The sequence below is a fragment of the Rhinocladiella mackenziei genome (genome assembly GCF_000835555.1).
Source record: "Rhinocladiella mackenziei CBS 650.93 unplaced genomic scaffold supercont1.2, whole genome shotgun sequence".
NCBI lineage: Eukaryota > Fungi > Ascomycota > Eurotiomycetes > Chaetothyriales > Herpotrichiellaceae > Rhinocladiella > Rhinocladiella mackenziei.
Window position 1 is genome coordinate 3,647,626 of NW_013550603.1, and position 27,849 is coordinate 3,675,474.

The 27,849-nt window shown below is 49.0% G+C and overlaps 9 protein-coding genes across 9 annotated transcripts; 5 read left to right on the forward strand and 4 right to left on the reverse strand.

The window, feature by feature from the left end:
- Window positions 1-157: 157 nt before the first annotated feature.
- Z518_03082 (uncharacterized protein) lies at window positions 158-3,259 on the forward strand (the record flags this gene model as incomplete). The annotated part of the gene is made up of 1 exon (XM_013420108.1): window positions 158-3,259. The coding sequence occupies one exon, from the start codon at window positions 158-160 to the stop codon at window positions 3,257-3,259; it is 3,102 nt and encodes a 1,033-aa protein (XP_013275562.1).
- Window positions 3,260-3,647: 388 nt separating this feature from the next.
- On the forward strand, window positions 3,648-4,967 carry Z518_03083 (uncharacterized protein; the record flags this gene model as incomplete). The annotated part of the gene is made up of 4 exons (XM_013420109.1): window positions 3,648-3,770; window positions 3,859-4,024; window positions 4,084-4,170; window positions 4,222-4,967. The coding sequence occupies 4 exons, from the start codon at window positions 3,648-3,650 to the stop codon at window positions 4,965-4,967; spliced, it is 1,122 nt and encodes a 373-aa protein (XP_013275563.1).
- A 255-nt stretch (window positions 4,968-5,222) lies between these two features.
- Z518_03084 (uncharacterized protein) lies at window positions 5,223-6,116 on the reverse strand (the record flags this gene model as incomplete). The annotated part of the gene is made up of 1 exon (XM_013420110.1): window positions 5,223-6,116. One exon carries the CDS (start codon window positions 6,114-6,116, stop codon window positions 5,223-5,225), a length of 894 nt encoding a protein of 297 aa, XP_013275564.1.
- Window positions 6,117-9,803: 3,687 nt separating this feature from the next.
- Z518_03085 (uncharacterized protein) lies at window positions 9,804-10,964 on the forward strand (the record flags this gene model as incomplete). Its single annotated transcript, XM_013420111.1, has 1 exon — window positions 9,804-10,964. The coding sequence occupies one exon, from the start codon at window positions 9,804-9,806 to the stop codon at window positions 10,962-10,964; it is 1,161 nt and encodes a 386-aa protein (XP_013275565.1).
- A 2,231-nt stretch (window positions 10,965-13,195) lies between these two features.
- Window positions 13,196-18,636, forward strand: Z518_03086 (uncharacterized protein; the record flags this gene model as incomplete). The annotated part of the gene is made up of 2 exons (XM_013420112.1): window positions 13,196-13,409; window positions 13,469-18,636. 2 exons carry the CDS (start codon window positions 13,196-13,198, stop codon window positions 18,634-18,636), a joined length of 5,382 nt encoding a protein of 1,793 aa, XP_013275566.1.
- A 1,300-nt stretch (window positions 18,637-19,936) lies between these two features.
- Window positions 19,937-21,215, reverse strand: Z518_03087 (S-adenosylmethionine synthase; the record flags this gene model as incomplete). Its single annotated transcript, XM_013420113.1, has 3 exons — window positions 19,937-20,937; window positions 20,988-21,073; window positions 21,127-21,215. 3 exons carry the CDS (start codon window positions 21,213-21,215, stop codon window positions 19,937-19,939), a joined length of 1,176 nt encoding a protein of 391 aa, XP_013275567.1.
- Window positions 21,216-22,028: 813 nt separating this feature from the next.
- On the forward strand, window positions 22,029-22,925 carry Z518_03088 (uncharacterized protein; the record flags this gene model as incomplete). The annotated part of the gene is made up of 1 exon (XM_013420114.1): window positions 22,029-22,925. One exon carries the CDS (start codon window positions 22,029-22,031, stop codon window positions 22,923-22,925), a length of 897 nt encoding a protein of 298 aa, XP_013275568.1.
- Window positions 22,926-23,164: 239 nt separating this feature from the next.
- Window positions 23,165-23,716, reverse strand: Z518_03089 (uncharacterized protein; the record flags this gene model as incomplete). The annotated part of the gene is made up of 1 exon (XM_013420115.1): window positions 23,165-23,716. One exon carries the CDS (start codon window positions 23,714-23,716, stop codon window positions 23,165-23,167), a length of 552 nt encoding a protein of 183 aa, XP_013275569.1.
- Window positions 23,717-24,787: 1,071 nt separating this feature from the next.
- On the reverse strand, window positions 24,788-27,725 carry Z518_03090 (uncharacterized protein; the record flags this gene model as incomplete). Its single annotated transcript, XM_013420116.1, has 3 exons — window positions 24,788-24,890; window positions 24,941-27,400; window positions 27,451-27,725. The coding sequence occupies 3 exons, from the start codon at window positions 27,723-27,725 to the stop codon at window positions 24,788-24,790; spliced, it is 2,838 nt and encodes a 945-aa protein (XP_013275570.1).
- Between the last annotated feature and the right edge of the window lie 124 nt (window positions 27,726-27,849).

Here is a 27,849-nt window from a genome sequence, read left to right on the forward strand (position 1 = left end):
CTGCTCTTCAGATCACTTCCCTCCGCACTCCTAAGGTCTTGCTTGAGGCAAGGCCACTGTCACCATTTCACCCCACGCCGAAATTCCAGACACAATCAAGGCCGGCAATAAACGAAAGGCCTCTTCTGAGAACCTGTCCCGGCCAGAAAAGAAAATCATGACAGACTCTGTGATGGAAGTCGATTCTCCTGGGGCGGCTATTCCGCGGCTCCAGAATGGCGAGATTGATGAATCCCTCTATAGTAGACAACTCTATGTTCTTGGCCACGAGGCTATGAAGCGAATGGGTTTGTCGAATGTTCTCATCGTCGGTTTGAAGGGATTGGGTGTGGAAATTGCAAAGAACATTGCTCTCGCTGGCGTCAAGTCTCTGACTCTGTTTGATCCTCAACCTGTGGCTATTACCGATCTCTCTTCCCAGTTCTTCCTCCGTCCTGAAGACGTCGGTAAACCACGAGCAGAAGTCACGGCGCCGCGAGTTGCCGAACTTAATTCGTATACTCCCGTGGTCGTGCATAGATCTCAATCCTTGACCGAAGACCTGAGTCAACTGAAGCAGTATCAAGTCGTCGTCCTCACTACCACATCCTTGAAAGATCAACTCACAATCTCCGAATTTTGTCACAAGAATGGCATTTATCTCCTCGTCGCCGACACATTCGGTTTGTTCGGTTACATTTTCACCGATTTCGGAAAGAACTTCACGGTAAGCGATGTTACTGGAGAAAATCCTGTCAGTGGTATCGTCGCGGCTATTGACGAGACCGGTCTGGTGTCTGCTCTGGATGAAACACGCCATGGGTTGGAAGATGGCGACTACGTAGAATTCGCTGAACTCAAAGGAATGGAGGCCCTCAACGGCGCACCCCCTCGCAAGATCACCGTCAAGGGACCTTACTCATTCTCCATTGGAGATGTGTCTGGCTTGGGTAGATACCAAGGAGGCGGACTTTTTACTCAAGTCAAGATGCCCAAGGTCATTCAATTCCAGTCACTGTCAGAACAGATCCGAAAACCCGAGTTGATGATTTCCGACTTTGCAAAATTCGACCGGCCTGCACAACTTCACCTTGGAATTCAGGCTCTTCATGCTTTCGCCGAGAATCACAAGGGTGCTCTTCCCCGGCCTCACAATGACGGAGATGCGAAAGAAGTACTGGAACTTACCAAGAGGTTGGCGAAAGAGAGCGGCGACGAGGTTGAAATCAGCGACCGGTTGATCACCGAACTCAGTTATCAGGCCCAAGGTGACCTTAGTCCGATGGCTGCGTTCTTTGGTGGTCTTGCAGCACAAGAAGTGTTGAAAGCAGTGTCAGGAAAATTCACCCCAATTGTCCAGTGGCTCTACTTCGATTCTCTCGAGTCACTTCCCACCTCTGTTGGACGAAGCGAGGAACTTTGCACACCAATTGGATCGCGTTATGATGGCCAAATTGCTGTCTTTGGTAGGGAGTATCAAGAGAAGATCTCTAATGTCAAGAACTTTTTGGTCGGCGCCGGCGCCATTGGTTGTGAAATGTTGAAGAATTATGCCATGATCGGTCTTGGGACGGGGCCCAAAGGTCATATCACAGTCACAGACAATGATTCTATCGAAAGAAGCAACCTCAATCGACAATTCCTATTCCGAGCCAAGGATGTTGGGAAACAGAAGAGCGACTGTGCCGCTGCAGCGGTTCAAGCCATGAATCCTGACCTCAAAGGCAAGATTACTACCATGACCGACCGAATCGGCCCTGATAGCGAAGGCATCTTCAACGAACAATTCTGGAATGGGCTCGACATTGTTACGAACGCTTTAGACAACGTCGAAGCCCGTACCTACGTTGATCGACGATGTGTCTTTTTCATGAAGCCATTGCTTGAGAGCGGGACTCTCGGAACCAAAGGCAATACTCAAGTCATTCTTCCACGTCTGACAGAGTCATACTCCAGCTCTCAAGATCCACCAGAACAATCCTTCCCAATGTGCACCCTTCGAAGCTTTCCCAACAAGATTGAGCACACTATTGCTTGGGCCCGAGACTTATTCCAGTCGTATTTCGTGGGACCTCCAGAGACTGTCAATCTCTACCTGTCACAACCAGATTACATCAACACTACTCTGAGACAGCAAGGGAATGAAAAAATGATTCTGGACAGCCTGAAGGAGTTCTTGGTAACTGAAAAGCCGGCCGATTTCAACGACTGTATTGCCTGGGCACGCATGCAATTCGAAAAGCAATACCACAATGCCATTCAACAACTGCTGTACAACTTCCCCAAGGATTCCAAGACTTCGAGTGGTGCGGATTTCTGGTCTGGACCGAAGCGTGCTCCCACCGCTCTCATTTTCGATCCGTCTGACGAAACACACATGGCATTCATTGTTGCTGCGGCCATTCTCCATGCCTACAATTATGGTATCCAGCCACCCAAAATCACCCACGAAGACTATGTGAAGGTTCTTAAGAGCATGATCATCCCAGAGTTCAAGCCAGACGCAAATGTCACGATCCAAGCCGACGAGAAAGAGCCAGATCCAAATGGACCAGCTCCCACCTTTGCCGATGATGCGGAAGAATTGAACAAGATCATTGCCGAGTTACCCACTCCTAAGTCACTCCCAACATTCCGCCTGAATGTGGTGGAATTCGAGAAGGACGACGATACCAACCATCATATCGATTTCATCACTGCGGCCAGCAATCTTCGAGCAATGAATTACAACATTCCCGTGGCCGATCGCCACAAGACGAAATTCATAGCTGGAAAGATCATTCCTGCGATTGCCACCACCACTGCTTCGGTCACGGGATTGGTCATCCTCGAATTGTTCAAGATCATTGATGGAAAGACTGATCTAGAACAATACAAGAACGGATTTATCAATCTTGCTTTGCCGTTCTTTGGATTCAGTGAACCGATCGCAAGCCCCAAGGGCAAATACCGAAGCAAGCATGGCGAAGTGACCATTGACAAACTCTGGGATCGGTTCGAAGTCGAGGACATTACCTTGACTGAGTTTCTGCAACATTTCGAGAATCATGGTTTGAGTGTGACGATGGTTAGCTCTGGCGTCAGCCTGTTGTATGCCAGTTTCTATCCACCAAACAAGACAAAAGATCGAATGCCTCTCAAGATGAGCAAGTTGCTCGAAACTATTAGCCGCAAACCTATTCCAGATCACCAAATGAACATCATCTTTGAGATTACCGCGGAGGATACCACTGAAGAAGATGTGGAAATTCCCTACGTCATGGTGAAATACAAGAAATAGATCCTGGCAAGCTCTATTCCATTGGGAGACACAAAAGGCGTTTGACCAGCAATCCTGGGAGCTGTACAGATATACGCACGGACTGGAAGTTGAATACTGGGATTTCTTTTCTCTCGGCTCTTGCCCCAAGAATGTAAACATCCGATATAGCCAACATGAGTCTGAATAAATTGCTGCCACAAATGGAAAGCCCACCTTACAGCATCTTTAGTCAGAACTGCGATTTTAGTAATCGGGGTCTAGCTAGCATGTGAAGGTATTTCGTCATGATGAGTTCTTAAGCTTCCCATCGCACCCCCACACTTGAGCGGCGAAGTATTTAAATATTCGACAACAGCTACCAGAAACATGGCCGAAGTCAGTCAGTAACATCGATTTCGGCTGCTTCATGTCCAATATCCTTGCTCGCGCACGATTGCAAGCATTTCACCTGGCAAAGCCGACTGGGGCCTCTATAATATACCAAGCATCACAAACGAAATCACCCCGCTTCAGCTTCTCAACCATGTCGGTACGCAGCAACGCTCTTTACTCTTTCTCAGCTCTCGTTTTCTTCGTCTCTTATCCTCACCGTGTTCTGACTGAACCTATCCTTGCAGGACCAGAAAAGCAGTATCACCGATTGGGTCAATCCTGGGGATAAATCTGGAGAGTTCAAGAGACAGCAGTCGTCCTTTCGCAATTTCATATCCAAAGATCCCAATGCAGAGTTTCCCGCAGAACGGGGCAGATACCATTTATACGTCAGCTATGCATGTCCCTGGGGTATGAATCTAGCCTTGCCTGCCGAATGTTTTTGTACTGATTGCGCTTCATCACTACAGCGCATCGAACCCTCATTGTTCGCAAGTTGAAAGGTCTCGAAGATATCATCCCCTTCACCAGCGTCCACTGGCACATGCAAGAGAAAGGTACATATACCTCCCAGCATGACTTTTTATTTTTCTAACCTGACATCTCAGGCTGGCGCTTCGCGACCGCCGACGAAACCCTTCCCGGCGAAAACGTCACTCCGGACCCCTTACACGCGAACTTCACGCACCTCCGCGACTTATATTTCGCGGCCAACCCAGACTACTCCGGACGCTTCACGGTGCCGGCACTCTGGGACACGAAGAAGAAGACCATTGTGAACAACGAGTCCTCTGAAATCATCCGCATGATGTACACGGAATTCGATGATTTGCTGCCCGAAGAATACAAAAATGTTGTCCTCTTCCCGAAAGATCTCCAAGAACAAATCGAAGCCACCAACGCCTGGACCTACGACGATATCAACAACGGGGTGTACAAGTCTGGCTTCGCAACGACGCAAGAAGCATACGAGCGCAATGTCATCCAATTATTCAAATCGCTTGACCGCGCCGAATCCGAGCTCTCGAAAAGCTCTGGACCATATTATTTCGGGGACAAGATAACAGAGGCAGACGTCAGACTTTATACGACAATCGTGCGCTTTGACCCGGTGTACGTGCAGCATTTCAAATGTAATGTCAAGGATATACGGAGCGGGTATCCGCATTTGCATAAATGGCTTAAGAATCTGTATTGGAATGCGCCGGCGTTTGGGAGCACGACGGAATTCGAACATATCAAGAAGCATTATACGAAGAGTCATCGGCAGATCAACCCGTTTGGGATCACGCCGGTGGGGCCCGTGCCGGATATTTTGAATCTGGATGAAGAGGTTGCTGCTGCCACGAAATAATCACCCAGGCATTGAAAGGTGAAGTCGAGAATTTCCATTTCAATTTCAGACCGGGTGGGACATTCTCGTCCGGTGGAAAACTAGGAAGTATTCATCAACACTTTTTGGACCATGCCGTATTGAAATATTCTCCGTCACTTCCTTCTCTTTCTCTTTCTCCCTTTCCAATTCGCTCTTTGCGATAACAGGAGTTAATTGAAATACCGTACAGACACAATTCGAGATCCACTCAAACACCGTATCGAGATATGTTTTTCAACAGCCAGCAGCAACCGAAAGCCCAGCAACGACACCAGGATTTGGGCCTTGATCCTGGACTTTGCGCCTAAAATCCTCAATCTCCGCAATTGCACTGACAATCACCTCATCGAATTGCTGCTTACTCAGGTTGCTTCGCCAGATCTCCACGCGGCCGGATTCAAGTTTATCGGTCAGCACGACGGTGCAGATCGTCTGCTCGGCACGGTCGGAGCAGCGGATATTTGCTTGCTTGCGGTCGCCTCGGGATATCACCCAGAACAAACGCCCTAATGTCGAGGATTCGAAGTTGTCCTTGTAAGTGATGGTGTTCCCCGTTGTGAAGGACATGTCGATCTTGCCGGACCAAGTGTGCCAATTTATGGTGGCGAGTTGGGTGTCGTTGGATGTGACGGCTATGTCGGGCGCGGAGGAGTAGAAGAGGGGTCGGCTGTAGATTGCCGTATAGCTGGGTTGGGAGGAGCCCTGGGGGGTGAGAGTTTTGATGTGTTTGCCGGAGGATTGAAAGATGAGAGTGTAGGGTCCTTGTAGTTGGGGAGGAGGCTGTGGTGAGGGAAAGCCATATTGAGAACCTGGTTGAGGAGGTGGATACCCTTGGGGAGGATATTGCTGTGGCGGGTACTGAGGAGGGGGATATGGTTGGTATCCTAGAGCTTGCGGTGGAGGAGGCTGTTGGTAGGGACTATGTGATCGTGGAGATTGCTGATAGGGACTGGGAGTGCGAGAAGGAGGCTGTGCATAGCCTGGACCTGGATAAGGCTGCGCTGGTTGTTGATATGGACTCGATGGTAGACTTCCTCCTTGACATTGATGAGGTGGATAGAGCTGTGATGGAGGGTATTGAGCGGGTGGCTGTCCTTGGGACTGATGGTATGGATATTGTTGTGCCATTGTTCCTCTCTGAGGGACAGTGGAAAGGTAATGTATGAGAGGTTCTTCTATGACTCAAGATGAGACATAGGAAGCCACCTGCCTGAGGAATGAAAGTGTATGTATATCAATTCGCCAACCCCACAAAACCCATACATAGCCTTAAAGTTTGTTCATTCACAGCCGAAACTTAAGCTTCTTGGTCATCGGCGTGGAGCAATCAGCTATGTGGAAAGTAACCGATCAACCTGCAAGCCGACTCTGAAAGGTTAGGATGCTTACAGCCTGCTCCAAAAAGCAACAGCTGGATTCGGTAATTCTCGTGCTAGAGTCTTCTTGCTGTGGTTCTTATCTAGCACCATCACACCAGAGTGTTCCCATAATTAAAATACAGGATTACCACGTCCGACCCACTGATCATCGCTGGAAGGCTGAGTTTGGCAGAGGTAAGCACTAGACGTTGCTCCTTTCGAACGAAACCAGCAGTGTCATGGGGCCAGTATGTCGTTTAGGTACTACCTTTCTAGCACCTCCTGTGTAAATGGTCTCTTGCCTTTTCTGTTGGATATATCATTTTGGCTCCGTGGAAAGCGTTTGTTGTGTGACCGGCGCTTCTCCAAGACAGATTTGTCGGCTGAGCAAGCCCTCCTCTTCGGAGTCTTGCCATCAACTCTCGTCAACCATTATTGAGAAAGGCCTCTGGAATAGATTCTCTGAGACGTCTGCTTCTGGAGTGAAGGATGCTTCTTGACTAGGCACGACAAGCCATGTCCGTTGACGTGGCTGGCCAAAGCTCAAATTCCAAGTCAAGGACCCCACCAAATGCAAACTCCTTCTAAACATGACAAGTTCAGCCTTTGGTTCCTCCTCGCCGAAAAATCGCTCCTGCTAGCTAATTGCGTCGAAATCATAAAGCCCGCGATGAAAGCGCTCGACATATCTGTAAAAGCAACAGGAGTGAGTCAACTCGTGAACCAGAGTCACAGCAAAATTGACCAAAGTTCTCCGGTGGAGTTCGGGGGGGAAACTATCATAGTGACAACGCGTGAATCAAGTAGTATATCTGCTGTTGATTTGGATTTCTCCAATAGGAAGGCGAGGTCGGCCTGTGTGAGAAACGTACTCGAGGTGGATTTCTGCGCAGGCATGATCGAAATGGTCTGCATGGTATCCGGTAAAGACTTGGAGGCTGATGAGACGATCAGAGGCCTCCGGGAAGATTCGCTCTTCTGACAGCTCCTTGTTGATCACATAGAATCTCTGAGCCTCCGGGATTCTATTGCACCATTGACAGGGATGTTAAAGAATTTGGAGGTCTCTTCGTGAAATCTATCCTGAATAACTTACTGGGGGTTGCAGCCAGTTCCTAACAAGCTGGTCCTAACAAACTGCTGGAGACCTTTATGTGCGCTTATACGTTGAAATTTGATTGATTGAAGGCGCAATCAATGTGGTCTTCAGAGTGATTAGGTTATTCATCTTTGCACATATCGTGGTGCTCTATTGGGAAGCATTGCTGCCAGGATGGTTGATGAGGAATCGAAGAGTAAGAGTTTGTGGAGAAGCCATCTTGACGATGTGGTAGCGTTTCTGAGATAACTAATTGCTGCAATCCAGAGGTTGATCGGCTGGGTAAAATTGTTAGCTTGACTAGCCGAGTCGCGAGGAACAACATGTGTCAAACTTGGTGCAACTCGAGATGTCTTGAATGCTCTCCGCTCTTCAAATGAGTGTGGGATAGAGCCCATCTATATGTCTATCTACGAGATGCATACTGGCACTGTTGCCTGTCAATGGTATTGCACGCCAGAAGGTGTATGTTATAGAATGGGTTGGTTTGCTGTGATCGATCGGTTACCATTTGTTCAACAATATGTTGTCACTCTGTTGGACCGGAGTTGCTTATGCAAAAGAGGAGAGGACCAATATCTGATGAAGCAGGCGGCAAATCGGCAGTGTTTGTCACAAGTATCATTCCGGCCTAGTCGCAATATGCGATCAACAGAACCAGCTTTTTGACCAAGTGAATGGTTGCTGTGTAAGTTGTAGAATGGTTGTCTTTCCATAACACCGACTTGAGCGGATGGAGGGCGCTCTTCCTTCATCAGTGGTAGGACGTGCCTTTCTTCCTTGTAGAATGTAATGTCTGCCTGTGTCCCCAATGTGGACTCTGAACTGTAGCATTACTGAACTGCTCATTTCGAAAGCTTCCATCCTTGTCTGCTCCTGGAAATTCGTCGATACCGGGAATCCTCCGAACTGCTCACCCGCAAGCTACCATTCCAGCACCTGAGTTTGGCAGGGTTGTCGTTCCAGCTTGCGAAATATCACAATCATTCATGCCTATCATATCTTGTTTCTTGGACGCAAAGAAAGAGTGGGAGAGACAAGCCTGCGGACATCTCGGTTTTCTCCACTGGCAACACCATCAGGATAAATAAGAAGCGAAGATAGTCTTTAGACACACTCCCGTCTCCCTGGAGCATTCTGGACTGGGTTACTTTCAAAACGTCGGTCTAAACTCGGAAAACCGTGCTTCTCCTTTTCCAGGTCAGCCTTGTGAAATGTTGGGATCAAGCTATAGGATAATCAATTGTTTTCCTTCAACAACGCTGCCGAAGAGCCCACAACGATAGATTGGACCAGGAAAAGTCTCTATTGGGATTAGAACCATTCCTTTCCCACAGACAATGTCCTGTATTATCTCATGTCGATACTAACTTCTGCAAGCTATGTTCGTGAGTATGTCCGCTGCTCCGGGTGGTCGTCGCTTTTGTGAGTGAATCCTCTGATGGCATGACGATTAACCAGCGGCAATAGTCTCTTAGGCAGTGACCAAGCCTGGTGAGGAAGGGGAGCCTAGTAAGTATCTTTTCTACCTTGACATGATCTCGGCTTACCTCCAATAAGGTATATATTGGCAAGAAAGGGTCACTGCTCGTCAGAACAAGCGAAGAGAAAGAAAAAAAGTTAGTATAGCATGGATTGGACTGGAATAATTTACCAGCTAGATGCCGCTGGCGCCTCTGCCACCGCTCCTCCTCCTCCTCCTGCTATTACTCAACTCCAATGGCAGCAATGTGTCCTTGGATGGGGCTTCCCTTTAAAGCACAATTGCGAGCCTCGTTTCTTTGGTTCGTTGGGATCCGAAAATCATACGTCGAATTGGTCAAATGGTTGCATCCATTCCACAGATTTCGACATTAACTGGCAGTTTCTTTTGGATGCATGGGCAATTGATGCACACTGGCAATGTATTCTTCCAGCATACGTGTGCAAACACTCGAGGATGCCCAATGACAAAATCAAACATTGACCAAGAGCATGTGGCAAATTCTCAACGAGCATCTCGGATGGTTTTGGCACAGACCATGAACAACCCCATTCTGCAGCTATTCTAATGGTGTCATTGTTGTTGGCATTCTTACAGTAGCAAGCGGGAGAGATGGCAGTGGATCATGCAATGACCGAGCTCAAAGGAGATCAGCGGCCTAGAAAACGCCACCACACCGGTCCCAGACCTTGCTGCTTAAATCCTTTACTCCGCTGCGCTGAAATGAATATCTGATGCTTTCTTCCACTAGGACAACGCAGTTGTGTTTCACTTTCAGTCTGCAAAATTCCATGCCTTTGCATTCGGCGCGAGTATTCCATGACCGATATATGGCATTCTGCAATGCGATTGAGCGAGGAGGTCCTGACTAAACTATGAAGCTCGACACAAAGTCACTTCGATACCTCAACCCTACTGACTGGCGTACCCTTACCGCAGTCGAGAATGGAAGTCGAAACCACGAAGTCGTTCCCACCTCGTTGATCGCGAATCTCTCCAAGTCGAGCGTGGGTGATGTCCAACGCAGCATCTCGTTGCTAGCGAAGGCCAATCTCATTGCCAAAGTCAAAAACGCCAAATACGATGGCTACAGACTGACATACGGCGGGCTGGACTATTTGGCTTTACATTCCCTGCAGAAAAATAATGCGGTCTACAGTGTGGGCAATCAAATTGGCGTCGGGAAAGAGAGTGATATTTTCGTCGTGAGTGATGAGAAGGGTGAGCAACGAGTGCTCAAAATCCATCGACTGGGGAGGGTTAGTTTTAAGAAAGGTGTACGAAATAAGCGAGACTATGCTCGGACGAAAACGCAGAAAGAGAGGGGTGCTGGAAGTTGGATGTATATGTCCCGACTTGCTGCAGTCAAAGAGTTTGCCTTTTTGCAAGCGCTTCACAATGCGGGGCTCAGCGTGCCGACGCCATTGGGTCAGAATCGACATCAGCTGGTTATGTCACTGATCGATGGCTTCCCTCTTCGTCAGATTGAAAAGGTGCCCGACCCAGCTGGACTGTATGCGGAGTTGATGGAGATGTTGGTGCGACTCTGCTCACTGGGGTTAATACACGGAGATTTCAACGAGTTCAACATAATGATCAAGCAGGAGGAGGACGAAGGCGCGAACATCAAGTTGGTGCCAGTGTTGATTGACTTCCCCCAGATGGTCAGTGTGGATCACGCCAATGCAGAGTTCTATTTCGACAGAGACGTTGAATGTGTGAAGCGCTTCTTTGCCAGACGGTTCGGGTTCACTAGCACTGAAGAAGGCCCACTCTTCAAGGATGCCAGGCAAGCAGTTGGCAAGGATGGGGTCGGAAGACTTGATGTCGAAGTTGAGGCCTCGGGATTTTCTAGGAAGATGGCCAAAGAACTGGAGGATTACATGAAAGAGCACGGGGTCGACGGTGACGCAAAAGAGGCTGAAACAATCGATAGGGATACAACTGATTCTGAAGATGGAGCGGATGAGGAGGACGGGGAGACTGGTTCTGGACTTGATCCAACCCTGTTCCCTGTCGCGGGGATTCATGAATGAATCCTTCCTCAATCACCTGACAACGATCACCTTGTTAACGCTTGGATACGAAGATACTGTAAGTTCACTGTCAATGATCTGTTCGCGTATGCAGTATGAACTCCGCACCGTCCCGTCCGAACCAATCCCTTGTTCACGAATCAAATGCGTGGGGATATACACAGTCAGCTGAAGGAAGGGCGGAATATCTCTTGACGGATTGCAAAGTGAGTCCTCTGTTGCAAGCGAGGTTTTTACAAGCACCAAACCCCGCATTCGATCACTCGGAGTCAAACAGCGGCGAGTCAACTCGGTGATTGTGATAGAGAAGAGCCCCCTGCTGCTTGAGCCCAGAACGGCCAGTTCCGCTCCCAGGACTGCATACCTGAAGACTTTTGCCTTTTGAAGTTTGGACTACGGATAATTAAAAAAGTGGGACGGAGAGTTTGCCCACCTGTTTACAAAACCGGTGGTTCACCTGCATCCAGACTTCAGGAAGAGCGCTTACTGACGTACGGGACACGACTCTTGTTCTTGCGACAAATTCTATTACCGACTCTACGCGTCATTTTGTCAGGATGGAACAGAAAGATCTTTCTTCGATCGAGAATGAGAGAGAGAGACTCTTGCGAGAAATGCCAGAAAGAACGACATACCAAGCATGTGTTCTCTCTCCAATCCCTAGACAGTCACACCACCGGCCTATCCGACTGAGCCAAACGACATTATCAAGACCGTTGGATGCTATCAGTAAACCTGTGGGGTAAACAAAGCGGTTTCTTATTGACTAGCCGGGAAAAAAAGCTAAGGTACATGAAAGTAGGAAAGATGGAGGCGATTTCAAACGATGGGTCAGCAACTTTGACCGAATTTGTGATCCATGTCACCGAAATGATAGTCTGCCCAGAAGTCAAAGATAGAGAACAGTGGAATGCGGGACGCAGCCACCAGCCTCGAGGGTACAGCAGCCTCCAGCCTTCAGACTATGCGAAAAACTTTGGCAGTAGTTGGCGAGGATGATAGCTCGTTTAACAGATCCCCTGCAGCAGTCGAACCCCTGACTTGGGGAAAGGGGAGGGCATCTTGAAACACGGATCCTGGTTAGTGGCAGGCTCGAAGCAATAATACCACTGACCACAACAATGCGTAAAGGGAATAGAGAGGAAATTTAGATTGAGGGAGAACCAGGAACACGAACCAGGAAGCTGAGCCAGCATGAACCAACTGCAAGCAGAGAGACCAGCGAAGCCGCAGGCTTGCAAGGTAATTCCCCTAGAGGCTCACCAGGCAATAGACTTTATCTTTTCTACGTAAGGTCAGGTACCATGGGCTTCAGGAGCACACGGAGAGTGGGCAGACTGACGACCAGTAAACTCTACTATCCACACACCCAAAGTTTTGCTCCATGGGTATCCCCCCCACGGAAGTTGTACCAATCTAAATTGCCCACTATTTGGCTTCCGCGAGGGACGGAGATTAATCCTACCAATTAATGAAGATCTCGTAGACCAGGCTCACCCGGCTCCATCTGCGTCTCTAACTGCAAATAGAATCCACAACGCGAAGGGCCGCGCATGAACCGGCAACTCCTGACTTGACAGACTATACGCGAGAAGTGAGAGCCAGTCGACAGTGCGAGAGCGAGACATCCGACTTGTCCAACGCGAAGGATTTTGCTCACTTTTCACCACAAAACACCACCACTACCACTATCATCGCCATCACCTTCGGGCCTTCTTCCCTAGCCTGAATTGCGACTCACCACATCTCTAATCCACATATTCTCTCCTCGAGCGGTGGTAGCTTCCCAGGCTTCTCCTTAATCGGTGAGACCTGAAAAATCGTATTGCCAGCCTCTCCCCTGTCCGAGGTCCTCCCATCACTGTCACGTTTTCCTGGTCACTTCTGGTCGAAAATACAATACGCAGGACAATATCTATCGAACCCGTTGCCTTCTCCTCCCCTCCCCCCCACCACCTGTCGAGCCCGTCGAGTGTACCAACTGAGTAACTGTCAAATCCCGGCTGCCAGTGTTTCACGATATCTTTCGCGTCTCCGCCGGCAATCAGACCTCCTCGAATCCAATACGCGCAGCGTCCATGCTCAGAGCAACTGGTCGACGTCAAAATCAGACTTTGAGGTGCTGTGCCCTCTGACATCTGTCGGGTCGGCCCCCTGTGAAGGGAGAGAGGTGGTCGTGCAACCACACACAACATCATACCACACAAAAGGGAAGATCCATTTAGTCCACCATGATTTCTTCCCCTCCAGGCTCACCCGATGGTGCTCGCCAGGTACGTGCGCAGAGCATGTACTCGGCCCCCTCACCGGATCCTATGCAGAAACAACGCCCGCAGAGCATGATCAGTCGCCCCCCTCCACGAAGCCAGAGTCGCATGAGCCAGAGTAGCAATCATGTTGGAAGCCGAGCTTCAGATGAAGATGCAAAGACGTCGGTCCGAGTTGGTGTGTTCATGATCGCAGGAGTGATGGTTGTATGGCCGTCTTGACTAACGATGGCGCAGTTGTTCGAGTTCGACCCCCTTTGGGCCCTGCTGATCCCGGATTTGAACTCATTCCACAGAGATTCCAGCGTTCGATGGTCCAGGTAAACACAAACACGAGCCTTGCCGTCGACTCACCCCAGGGGCGAAAGATCTTCATTTTTGATCGCGTCTTTGGTGAAGAAACAACACAGAAGGGTGTATGGGAATACTTGCAAGACAGTGTAGATTCTTTTCTACAAGGGTACAATGTCTCAATACTTGCGTACGGTCAATCTGGAGCCGGTAAGAGTTACACGATGGGCACCTCCGGCCCAACAGAACAGTTCGATCCTTCTTTGAAAGGTAAAGCTTTGGCCCATTCACAAATCTGGAAATATTCTCAACTGTTGTCAGGTGTCATTCCCAGAGCAGCGCAGCATTTGTTCGAAAACCTCAACGGGAGTTCTGCACACAGCAGACACAGCTCGGGCTTGAAATCACCCACCAGATATTCCGTTACAAGCCTGAACCAAGTCATGCAGAACTCCCGATCCTTTATCGACAAGGGATGGGAGATGTCGGTGACATATGTTGAAATTTATAACGAGCAGCCAAGAGATCTATTGCTTCCAGAAGATGCACCCTTCACCGAGAGAGCCAATGTCCAAATTCGAGAAGATCCTCGCGGTCGAATATTCGTCGAAGGTCTTAATTCGGTTCGCATTTCCTCTATTGAAGAACTAATGCGCGTTCTGAACCACGGATCAACAATCCGACAGACTGACGCGACAGCCATTAACGCTCGATCATCACGATCCCACGCCGTCTTCACCGTCAACCTCCGCCAAACGAGAGCCCAAGGATTCAATTCGTCAAAAGACAAACGATCTTCACTGGCCATTGATCACATGTCCGGAGGCGAATCTCCCATGACGGTGGAAAGCAAACTCCACTTTGTCGATTTGGCAGGCAGTGAAAGACTGAAGAATACCGGCGCCACCGGTGATCGTGCGAGGGAGGGTATATCCATCAACGCAGGATTGGCCAGTCTCGGCAAAGTCATTTCTCAGCTGTCGTCGCGAACACCCGGGACATATGTGTCGTATAGAGATTCCAAATTAACTCGAATGCTTCAAGATTCTCTTGGTGGGAACGCGATCACTTATATGATTGCTTGTGTCACACCCGCCGAGTTCCACCTCAGCGAGACCCTCAATACGGTACAATACGCTCAGAGGGCCCGAAATATTCAGAGCAAGCCCAAGATCCAACATGTTGATGATGGAGGTGATAAACAAGCAGTAATCGAACGCTTACGTACCGAGATTGCTTTCCTCAGACAACAAATTCGCAGTGCTGAATCCTCCGATCGTCGACCTGGTATGATGTCGGAGAGATCGGACAGGCCGAATGAACGAGAAAATGAATTGCATCATCAATTATTGGACATTCAAGAGAGCTACAATGCCCTCAGCCAGAGACATGCGAAACTCGTGTCAGAACTGACCAAGAGTGCCGACACAGGTGATCAACTGAATTCGGCTGCTGGAGAAAGTGCCGTGGATCGACTGAAACGATCTCAAGCCAACCAGGAAATGATTGAGCAAGTGGTCATGGAGTACGAGAAAACAATTCAAAGCCTGGAGACGAATCTTTCGAATACTCGATCATCGCTCGCCACCACGGAAAGCAATCTTCTCGAACGGGAGACCAAATGCGCCTACATCGAGACAATGAATCAGCAGTTGAATGCTCGCGTCCAGAAATTGATGGATCGAGAATCGAATACGGAACAATATCTACATGACCTCGAGGCGAGACTCGATGACCAGAATTCTGGAGGTGAAAAGAATGACGCCATTATCTCAGATCTGCGCAAGGAAATTGCGCGGATCAGAGAAAGTGAAACAAATGCGGAAGATTACATTTGCACTCTCGAAGAACGTCTGGCCGAAGCAGACCAAGATATGGAGATCATGCAACGTGAAATCGAAAGACTCGAACACCTTGTTGAGCGTCAAAGAAGTCTCGGCAAACTCGACAATCTACTCTATGAACTTGACCATATCCAAGATAAGGATGGAAAGTCAAAGGTTCCCACCGAACCATCCTCGGAAGCCACCAAAGTTGTCGAGGAAGAACATGAGAAGGACCGAAAGACTGCGGAACAAACTGAATTGCCTCCCCAACAAGAAGACGAACTCGATGAGCACGTTGAGGAATCTGCCCAGCAGCCAACGGAAGAAAGTGACGAGGCTGGTCTTGAAAAATTAGAAACTGCTGTGTCTCAGCAGAAGTCGCTCCAAGCCCCCCAAGGAGGAGGAGAAGACGAGAATCTTCCTAGCCCTGCTCAGTCAAAATTCATCACAGAGAAGTTCGAAGCGGTCAGCCAAGAATTGTTCGATCTCCGACTGGAGCATGAATCCACTGTCAACGAGTTGGATCTGCTGTCAGCCAAATATCAAGAGGCTCTTCGTACTCTTGCTGAAATGCAGGATTCCATTGATGAACAGCCCCAGGCCACGACATCTCCACCAGAGAACGGAACCACCGAGACTCCTCAAAGTCCTAGTTTTTTAGAGGAGGCGGAAATGCAAGGAGCAGAGGATGGACAACACTTACCTTCATCGCGATCACTCTCCTCGGAATTGTCCTTGGCTGGGGAATCTTCTACTTCGACAGATACCGACATTACGCCGGTTTCTAAAAAGACCCAGTCTGCAGAGGTTGCCTCCCAAGAAGTTGAACGATTGCAAAACCTTCTTGCTGAACATGAACGAAATATGCATGAGGTGACGGAGCAATACGTACAATTGCAAGCAGATCACAAGGAGGCCTTGAATACCGTTGAGCGGTTAAAGTCTCAAGTCCAACGAGCCAGACCTGCCTCCCCTGGTACTCCGGGCATGCTTCGACGCATGACTTCACAGACTGGATCAGGTGTTGACCGAGGTCAGCGTTCTATAACGTCTCTCAGGACCCTGCTGGCCGAAGAGTTTGAATCGAGACCAGACCGGATGGAGGGGGCTGAAGTTCATCTTATTGCAGCTAACAATGAACTTCAGACTCGTTTGGAACGTATCCATGCTCTTGAAGCCGAGGTCAAGAATGCAAAGAAGGAAATGGAAATCAAGTCGACAATCATTTCTGGCTTGACGAGAGAAAGAACAAGTATCAAAGCTGGGTCTCCTGTTGACTTGAACATGGTGTCTCAACTTCGAGATCAGATTATTCAGAAAGAGACTGAATTAAAATCACTTCATGAAGGATATGCTCGTCGTGAACAAGAGCTGCAAGATGAAATCCAGACACTGAAGCTGGAGAAGGCCGGCGCACAACAATCTATTCCCCCAACATCCGAGCATGAGGAGAAGATCAACGCCTTGAATGAGCAATTATCGGAACTGAAATCCAAGCATCAAACAGCTCAAAAAGCGATTGATGAGTCTGAGAAGCGATATATTCGGACGAAATCTGAGCTCGAGGTAGCATTGGCGAGTGTGGAGACTTTGAAGGCTCAACAGGCAGCTGGTGAAGGAGATGCTTCGCTCGAACGCGCAGCTACTGCCAATGCCATGCAAACTGAGCGTGATAATTATCAAGAGCTAATTAGCAATCTTAAGAAGGAGGTGGAAGAACAACGAAGCTTGAATGATGAACATGCCGCGAAGACTTCCGAACTTCGTCAACTCCATGCCTCACTCAGCAAAGATTTCGATGCTCATTCGGACGTGATCAAATCTCAACAGCAAGAGATTGCTTCTTTGAGAGCCGAGCTCGTGCAGCTGGAGAGGAAGGTCGAAGAAGCAGAAATAGCTGCGGAATCTCACAAAGAAAGTATGAAGGCACTTCATGATGCTCATGCAAGTGAGATTGAAGAGATGAAGCTTGCCCACGGCGGCAATTTGGCCGGGTACGATGACCAAATTGCTGAAATGACTACAAAACATGAGAAACTCGTGGCTACATACAAGACAGATCTTGAACATGCACTGTCGACCGTGCAGAAACTTGTTTCGAGTGCTGAGACAGCACTCGGTCATCCAACAACGGCAGATATGCTTGCAAGCCATATTCAAGATCTAGTGGATGAGAAGCGCCATATCGCGGAGGCCAACCATCGACTGAATGGTGTCAATGCTGAACTTGAACGTCAACTCGATGGCCGACAAAGTTTGTTGGAACTGGAAGAAGAGCTTGCCAGTGCCAATGCCAAGATCGGTAATTACCAAGAAACCATTAGAAGCCTTGCCAATGAAGTTGGAAATCATGAAGAAACAATTCGTGAGAAAGACAATTTGCTCAAGAAGGCTGAGGCAGCGGTTGAAGCGGTCGAGTCCGAGAAAGCAAAGAAGTTGGTGATTATTGAAGAATTGGAGCAACAATTACAGAATAGCTTCGATCAACATCACAACCGAGTCTCTGTCATTCAAGCTCAAGGCAATCAAGCCTTGATTGAAGCACAGCAGCGAATCGCTACTCTGGAAAGAGATTTGGATCAACAAAGATCTATTAATGAAGTTGGATCGGAGAATGGTTCTCGCAGCAACACCATGAAATCTCAACATCGTCCTCAATCTCCACCGGTTGAAGGAGGACCACCACGATCCAACTCAATGACCTCGAATTTACGAAAGTCAGCATCTATCGCTTCGCTACCCTCGCCACCTCCAGCAATTCCCCTCCCACCTCTGCCGACTCTTCCAGGACTACAAGTTGCATCGACAAATGCAACTAACCCTTCTCCCCCTCAGTCTCGCCATACTTCAAAGGAAGTCGCTCTCCCAATCACCCCTGTTTCCGGCACAGTTGTTTCTTCCAATTCTCAAAACGTTCGACGTCAATCTGCTTTGATCGAGGAACAAGAAAACCGTCTCCGTACGATCGAGAAACACCTGCACGCCGAGAAGCAGTTGACAGCAACTCTGGAAGAGGCGCTCGTAGATCTCGAAACTCAATCGAACAAGCTACGCGTCGATGCCGAGAGCTGGAAGAAGAAGGCCTGGGCCATGGAAGAAGAATTGGCTGGGTTGAAGAAGGAGAGAAGATCCGAGAGGTTGAGTGTACAGGCTGTGGAGGAGGAAGTGAAGAAGAGACGAGAAGCGGAGGCTGCACGCGCACAATTGGAGGAAAGGATGAGGTTATTGACTGTTGGGAAAGATGGGAAGATCAAGAAACGAAAGGGCAGTTCGTTGAATTGTTTTTAAGCCTGTCCTTTGGAATTGGGGGTTCATGGTTCTACGTCAAGCGTTTCTTTTGTTTCTGGTCAGCTTTTTTTTGTCAGTATGTATGAACCAGCGATTGCGACTGATTGACTGATCGAGCGAAATCTTTGGGAATGGGCTTCTGGCTAAAGATGAGGATGAGGAGCCATTCCATTGTTTTGTGAGATCTCTCCTTTTCGGCCCATTAATGAAATTGGACATCATAGCAATCAATCATTCTCTGATTACTGCTTTCTACCATAAAGCGAGATAGATAGAAAAGAGGGAGCCGAGACAGGAGCAACAGCAGCAGCAACAGCAAGAAGGGAAGCGCAGGAATGTATGTAAGTCATTCAAGTATGGGAAAAGGAGATATCACGGAAACGTAGAGTACGTCGACTCATCAATTTCATTCAGCATATAATTGTTCTAGTTTCTGCCGTATCGGTGTGGTCTCCTTTCCGTCTTTGGGGTTGGGGGTTTGGTTAGGTAAGGGAAGAAACACAATCCATTGACGGGATGAAGAACAAGGGTAAAAGGAGCTCGTAGATATCATGTCTCGCAACGAATTGAATTGAATGCGATGGGGGAGGGAGAAAATCGCAGATGACACTTCAACTTGACCTTGATTCTTCTCGGAGGGCTATTTCTGCTGTCGACTCGGTGTTTGAACTGACCTCTCTCAAAGCCATCTTCCATTCTTGTTTGCTCCTTGAGAATCAGCCTAGGGCGTCTAGTCGGACTCACTTTCATCCTCAAGCACGCTTGCTCTCCTCTCGCTCTCTCCGAGTCTGTTCTCATCACATCTCACCTAGCATAGCGAGTTGAACGCCAATCCCAATGCCCTTTCATTCGTTTAGAAAACCAGACGCAAATAAACAATTCTTGCACGCAGGGGGGTATCATAACATGTTGAATATCGTCACGACTTGACCCGCGCCCCAATAAAATTTTGGTGAAACTCTTCTTTCTTTTCCATGATCATATGCATAAATGAAGACACGGTCGACGCATTTTGTTGAAAAAGAGTTTAAAAAGACTCCACATCCACATTCCACACCTGCTCATCCGTCCAGGTGGGAAAATAAAGAAGGCAAAATCCAAAGAAAAGATACAGAATTGGGACCTGAGTCTGTTGAAACCAGGGAATCAAATCTTGCTTCTCTTCCCAAATATGGGTGCTTTCTCTAATTTCAGCTCTCATCATCGAATGGCTGGCCCAAAACAAAAACTCCAGTCGTGATTGTTTCGTATTATCGTGAGAAAAGGAAAAGGGGAAGGGGAGGGGGAGGAAACAAGAAGTCTAGAAAGTGAGAGCCTTGGGTTGTTCCCAAGGGAAGCTCTGGTCGGTGAAATGTCCGTTCTTGGCAGTACGGTAGTAGATAGGGTTAGTGAGGTTGAGTTCCTTGACAATGACACCAGGTCGAAGGTCAAAGTTCTTATTGATAATGTCAACGAGTTCGGCGCTGGTCTTCTCGCTGGTTCCATAGGTTTCGACAAACAGAGACAATGGTTCTGCAACGCCAATAGCGTAGGACAATTGAACAAGGCATCGACGAGCGAGACCAGCATGGACGAGAGATTTGGCGATCCATCGAGCGAGGTATGCGGCGGAACGGTCGACTTTGCTGTAATCCTTGCCGGAGAAAGCACCGCCACCATGAGCACCCCAGCCACCGTAGGTGTCGACAATGATCTTACGACCAGTAAGACCAGCATCGCCTTGAGGGCCACCAATGATGAAGAGACCAGAGGGTTGAATGTGATAGATGGTTCTGTCATTCAAATACTTGGCTGGAATGACCTTCTTGATGATTTTCTCCTTGATCTCCTTTCGCAGTTGTTCGGTGGTGATATCTTCTGAGTGTTGAGCTGAAACGACGACGGTGTCGACTCTCAAAGGCTTGACAGCACCTCCATCGTGTGCATATTCGACAGTGACTTGAGTCTTGGTGTCGGGTCGTAACCAGGGCAGTTCACCGGATTGACGAGCCTCCTTCATGGCAGCATTCAGTTTGTGAGCAAGCAGAATGGTCAGAGGCAACAGTTCAGGAGTTTCATCGGTGGCATAGCCAAACATGATACCCTGGTCACCAGCACCGAGCTTTTCCAATGCCTCGTCATAGTGTAGACCCTGAGCGATATCTGGAGATTGTTGTTCAATGGCAACGAGAACGTTGCAAGTCTTGTAATCGAAACCCTTGTCAGAGTGGTCATATCCAATGTCTTTGATCGTGTTTCGCACGATCTTCTGGTAGTCAAGATGGGCTTTGGTGGTGATCTCGCCGAAAACCATGATCATGCCTAGACTGGAGTCAGATGAGGAGTTCTGGTTTCGGAGAATGAGCGCATACCAGTTTTGGTGGCAGTCTCACAGGCGACTTTGGATAGGGGATCTTCTTTGAGACAGGCATCGAGGATGGCGTCGGACACTTGATCACTGGGGATTGTCAGTGTGAAGATGCTGCTTTGTTCGAAGAGACCCAGACTCACGCAATCTTGTCGGGATGGCCTTCACCGACAGATTCCGAGGTGAAGAGAAAGGTATCAGGTTTGGTGACTCCGTTCATGGCGACTGACATCTTGGTCGACGTGGTGAGTGTAGAGAAGATCCTGGAGATAGTGGGAGACGACAGAGAGGACTGGCTCGACTCTACCACAGGAATGCGGAGGAAGGGGTATGTACAATAGGAAGGGACAAGAGGAAGAATGAAAATGGAAAAAAGCCCACCACGCCGAGCTTGGTCACTCTATCGGAGCTCTGATCTGGTGAAGAGGGATCGTTTAAGATGTGAAGCAAGGGCCTCAAGGGGGAGTGGAGGGAAAGATTCAAGAGAAGAGATGGATGAAAAAATTTCGGGGGATGGTGAGGAGAAAGGCAGAGGAAGCTGTTGAGCCCCCGTCGATGTCGTTATCGGCACCCCATCGGCAACTAGATGGAGAATGAAAACAGAACCAACAAATGGTGGGCTCAGGTGGCCCCATGCCGGCATCTTGTAGAAAGTCAATGCGGTGAGCGGGACAACGTGACTTTTTTCCAGGTTCCCTCCAATAACAAATCGGTCACTCGGAAAGTATCCGCGTTGGCGCTTTTTCTGGGTACCTACGTATGTTGCAAAGCAATCCTTGATGTCGCGTGGAAATTTTTGACATGCCCGTCAGAGGTACAACGGCGTCGATCTTGACAAAAGCGAACAGACAATCTACATCGCAACGTTTTCCACACAATAAGACGAGCCTTAGCAATCAGGAAGCCTCCTGCACAAGAGATCTGGCAGACATTCTTTCACGAGGAGGTGGCAGCATACAGACAAATGAATGCCGTGACATGCCGGTACTGATTCAGTCTTGATCGAAAAAGGCACACTAGGACTACTTGCATCGACACCGCAACAATGTCCAAGTTTGGATGTCTGGTCATGGGCCCCGCGGGAGCTGGCAAGACAACTTTCTGCACGGCCATGATTCAACACCTTCAACACAGCCGTCGATCCTGCTTCTACGTCAATCTCGACCCGGCTGCCAACGACTTTGCGTACGAACCGGACCTCGACATCCGCGACCTCATTTCTCTCGAAGACGTGATGGAAGAAATGTCATTAGGACCCAACGGAGGGTTAATCTTCTGCTTTGAATTCCTACTCCAAAACCTCGACTTCCTCGCCTCGGCCATCGACCCTCTCTCTGAAGAATATCTCATTCTATTCGATCTCCCAGGCCAAATAGAACTGTACACACATATTCCCTTACTCCCCGAGCTAGTCAAATATCTGTCGAGAATGGGCCAATTGAACATCAATCTGTGCGCGGCATACTTGCTCGAAGCCACCTTCATCGTTGACAAGGCCAAATTCTTCGCCGGCACCCTCTCGGCCATGAGCGCCATGATCATGATGGAATTGCCCCACATCAACATCCTTTCCAAAATGGACTTGGTCAAAGATCAGGTCCCCAAGAAAGAACTCAAGCGTTTCGTCGATCCAGACGCCAATTTACTCGACGCCGACGATACCGGCCGAGGCGTGATTCGGCAACATGAAGTTGATATTCGCAATCCACAAGAAATCGATCAGGTTATGACGGGAGAATCATTCAAGCAACTCAATCGTGCCGTGGCTAGATTAATCGATGATTTTAGTATGGTGTCGTTCCTGCAGTTGGACGTAAATGACGAGGACAGTGTCGGTGATATCCTGAGTTACATCGATGATGCCATTCAATTCCACGAAGCACAAGAGCCGAAAGATCCAAGAGAAGCCGAAATGGAGGAACCGGCCTGGGAAGATGGCTGAGGAAGAAAGCCAAATGGTCCAATTTCATTCCTCGTTCCAAGACTTTCCCTTTCAGCGTCGGCGTTGGCGGTTGTCGCTTTGTCCGAGGGCCCAAATGATTTAGATACCCCGAAAGCACTGCATTCTCGAAGAGGATTTCCAGCTTGCTTTTCCATTTTATTCATCCGATCCATCTCGTTGGTGGCTCGGCCGTCGTCTCATTGTCATCATGAATGAATCCGAATGTTTGCTGTGCAATTTCAAGTCCACCCTCCAGCTCTCTTCCTCCCACTCCCTCCTCGTCCCACAGGCACCGGCTGTCTCCCGCCGCCGTAAACATTCCAAGAATTCTCTCCTCCTCTGCCACCACTATTCCCATACCACCCCGTCCTATTATCCGTCCCACCCCCTCCACCATTCACGATTCGATCTTCCACCAACCCCCAAAGAGTGCTTACCACCCACTCCGCATCGTCAAGCGCCTTAGTCAACCCGTATCTATTGACGTAAAACACCGCCTCGATCACCGCCATCACCAGCGCGATCTTCGCCATGAATATTACCCACGCCACCACGCTGCGACGTACGTAGTCAGCAATACGCAGTGTGAGGTACACCGTGAGAAGGAATGCGGCCAGGGAGACAATGTCGCCGTTCGAAGAGGCAGAGATGACGGAAGTGAGGAACGGCGCAAGCGTTTCGGAGAGCGACTGTAGTGCTTCTGGTAGGCGAGGGAAGATATATGTGTTATACAGGTCGGCGAGGTGCCAGATGAGCGGTGGCAATGTGGGAGGAGTGGTTCTTGCTGGCATTTTCGTGGAGAGTTTGCCTGGGCGGACTGATTTCGCGGAATGGGAGTTGAGGATTTGGTTTGTGTGGTGAAGCGGGTTGGGGATGGGTTGATGAAAAGATGAATTAAAGATGCGTGGATTCTGAAGAAATGAATGGTCCCTAGGGATATTTTCCCTTAAGTGTCCAGGCAGTGTGCACTTGATATCCTTCTCTTTCCTTGTGTCACCGCACTTTAGTTCCAGCCAAAGCAACAGGATGTTGTAGAGCCGGGGAGAGGGGAGGTTGGCAGATGGGGATGTGTTCGTCGCCTTGTTTGTTGATATATCGCGTCTCAGGTACGATTGGAATTTTCTTGATCTTGCATATTACATCACGCCGCCGAGGTACAGAGAGACCTATATCGTAGAGAGTCGTGGTGTGGAAGTAAAGGTATCGCGATCACCAGTTGGAATTGAAACCGCGGGGAAGTGCAGCTTGGTGATCCGCCAGATAAGGTCCCGTCACATGCATCAGGTATGTGAAAAGGAGGAACCCAGCCTCGTCTCAGCACCGAGGTCATAATAGGTGATAAGTACAGGTATTATCGACATGCAAATTGTCTGCCGTATATTTACATCCACCCCATAGAGACCATTCAGCTTCGAAGGCCCGAGTCTTGTCCTGCACCTTATGTTCATGCCACGGTTTCCCCCCCCTTTGATCGCATTCCCACCGCCTCTATGGATGGTAGGATCCCATTCCCAAACTTAATGCAATCCCCCTCCTTCCATCCTCATCCCGCCTTTTCAAATGTAATTAGTAAAAGTGCTATACAATCCTTGCGAGCTTATCCATGTACTCTCCCTGGTGTTGACACAAGTGCCTCTGAGTCTTTCCATCAGTGACTTCAAAAATGCCATGACAAAGTTGAACACGACGGAGAGGTCAACGAAATCCCTATTCGTCCCAAAAAATATAGCGATTAATCGTGAAACTCAATCCGCCTCGCTAAATATACGCGTGATGCAATAATATGACACTGAAGATGGGGAAAAAAAAAAAAAAAAAAAAAAAAAGACAGGAGCGCGGGTGAACAGAAGCTGTCCTTTCAACTAGTAGTCGGAAGGATAGTCGTAATCGAGAAGCGCCTGTACCTTCTCGCGTTCAGCAATAATGGCGGCCTCAAGCCTTCGGGTTTGGCGAAGTGCTTCATCTCTATGAATGTATTAGACTGGCAGGAATTCTCGGCGGATGGATTGTCTTACCTCTCGGACTCAAGTTCAGCCACACCCATTTGAGCAGTATTCATGCGCCCAACAACTTCTCCCATCTCTTTCTCAGCTTCTGCTAGAGCCTTCTCTAAATCTGCGACCTTGTTCTCCAAGTACTCGGTCTTGAGCGCTTGTTGGAGAGCCATGCCTGGGCCAGAGGTGGTCTGATCAAGTTTCGGGCTCTTCTTGGAGTTCACAAACATGGGCGACAATGGAGATCGAGGCGTAGGCGTCAAAAGAGCCGGAGTCTTTCGGCCAGATCTGGTCCGCATCAGTTGAATATTGTGACTGGCTCTGAGAACCCGAACTTCCTCCTCATGTTTCATGACCGCGGTTTCTGATTGCATCTGCGCGACAGTGATAACGTCTTCCAGCTTGCGAAGCTTTGTCTGCAGTTCATTAATTTGTTCTGCTGAAGCTTGTTGATTGCTCTCGCCTATTTCGACGGCAGACCTGAGTCGATTTCTCAAGTCCGAATTCGTTTGTATTTGCTTTCTGACTTGTGCAGCCAATGCTTCAGATCGCTGCGCAGACATCTCCAACTCGGTGGCCAGCTCTTGTTCATGCTCCAACGATCCCAGCGATTCCTGATGCCGAGCCTGATCTCGTTGTTGCTGGAGTTGGCGCAATGCTTGCTCAAGTGTCGACGACAAAACTTCTGGGGCGGTCTCGTCACGAGCTTGCAAGAGCAGCTGCAAGCTCGCTGTTTCTTGCTTGCTACGGTCAAGATCCATCTTCAACCCAGACAGGCCTTTCTCGCATTGCCATTTTTGTTCGAGGGCGTCATCTGCCCTTTTTCGTAACAAGTTGATTTCCGAGCGTAGCGTTCGGACTTCGCGTTCATATCCTCGATTCTTCGGGCCATGTATAGAATTTGCTCGATCACGTTCAGCCTCGGCGATTTTCAGCCGCTTCTCAAATTGTCGACGTTGAGCCTCTTGTCTTCTCAGCAAATATTTCACTGTTATGTGCAATGCGTTTCGTTGTTCTATCACGTCTTTCAATTGATCGGCGAGCGATTGTTGATTTTCGGGACTTGCACGGTTGGCCATTGAGTTGGATCTCGATAAGGAATTGGATCGATTTGGTGTTGCTCTAGAATTCGACCGGTTCATGTGGATGGTGTTGGATCTCTGCAAGCCACCACTTCGAGGTTGAATGAGAGAACTCCTAGGTGACTCGACCATCTCGCCTTCTTCAGCAATGGCATGGAATTGCATGTTCATTGCCCTGGCACTTTGAAGGGCAGCATTTTCATCCCTTAGGCTTTGAATTTCCTGTTGCATTCGTGTGAAGTCATACGGTGACTTCTGAGATTCGGATAGACTTGATTCGAGACCCTCGATTTGTGACCGAAGTTGTGGCACGACTTCATCCCGTAGATTGTCACGTTCGTTCCGATGCTGCTCTAGGTCGACCCGAAGGGCCGTCAGCAGATCCTCGAAATTCTCTTTTATCTGTCTCTCTTCGGTCAATCTCCTTTTGGCATCTTCTAAAGCCACCTCAAGCTCCCTAGCCCTGGCAGAAATATCGGCAGATTGATTGTGATCTCGGCGAGATTGGGAGAGCTTTTGTTCTAGAATTTGAATGTGGGACTCCAAGGCTTGTCGACTGGATCTTTCGTTTTGCCATTTCTGAGACATCTCCGCCTTCAGCTGTGCTCGGAGCTGTTCAGACTCTCGCTTAATCCTTTGGATTTCCTCTTTAGGGTTCCCTTCACTGGTGGAAGGACGGATGGAACTCGTCCCTGAATCGGAGAAATAGTCGCTGGTACGATCGATCTCTTTGTTGGCATTGGATCCTTCCGTCTGCAGTCGTTCGACTAGGTCCTCTAGGTCCATCTCGCGTTTGATAGAATTCGCTAGCTCGGTGCTGATTTCACGGAGTTCAGCTTCGAGTTGAAGATATTTGCCCCTTTCATCACTATTGGATAATGTCTGGATGTAGGAGCCGCCATCGAAATCAATCGAGTCTTGGGATGGTTGAGATTGTGGTGCGCGAGGAGCAGACGTGCCGAAAGGGAATCCCGAGGATGAGTGCGTGGAGCCATGCGGCGAACCAGCATATGGTGAAGGCAAAGGAGATTTTCGGTCAGAAATATCGGTGACGGAAGATTCGGTCCCCGGAGAGGCGGTGGGTTTGCGCGTGAAGAATGAGGTGAACTTGCTCCCTGGGGTCTGAGGTTTCTTCACATCCACGACCGTCAATGACTTCGTCGATGAACTCGAGTCGGTCCGTAGAGGCGGTGGCCTCGACCCAGGCTTGAGACCCATGTCCTCCTCGAAAATCACGCTTTCTACCGAGACACCATTTGACCGCTTCGTCTTGTGGCTGCTTTTTGGAGAACCTGTATAGTTGTCGGCGGATATTCGGGGTAACGACCCGTTCGTCGTCGTCAAATTGTTCTCGCCTGTATTTCTCCGGATATGGGTTGGTGAGGAGGTGTCCGGTACCCTGTCGCGATCAGTTGAAAACTTGAGAGCGCAACAGGACGTTCAACTTACGTCTGGTCCACAACGTCCTGAGACTGTGGAACTCCCTTCGATTGACTCTGATTCGGTGAGGAATCTGTAATAGACTGTTGACGTGCCTGTCTTTCGGGAGAGTTGAGGACAGGAGCGGCGTTCGAAGGGAGAGGCTTTCGTCGGACAGGAGAGACAGACGAGAAAGGCTTCAAAGTGTTTGAAAGGGAAGGAAGGCGTTGAAGAGGAGGATACTCCTTCGGAGGTGGAGGAGGAGCAGAAGCGAAGCTCCCCGAAGGTGATGTCTTGTCGCTCATGGTCATTGGGGGGGAGATGATCGTGGGCTGCGAACGGCAATTCGGAGCGGACAGATCGAGCGGATTTGACGCCTAGACGCCCGCGGTCTAGAACGGCGACATGCTTCGACTGGTCTTTGGGACG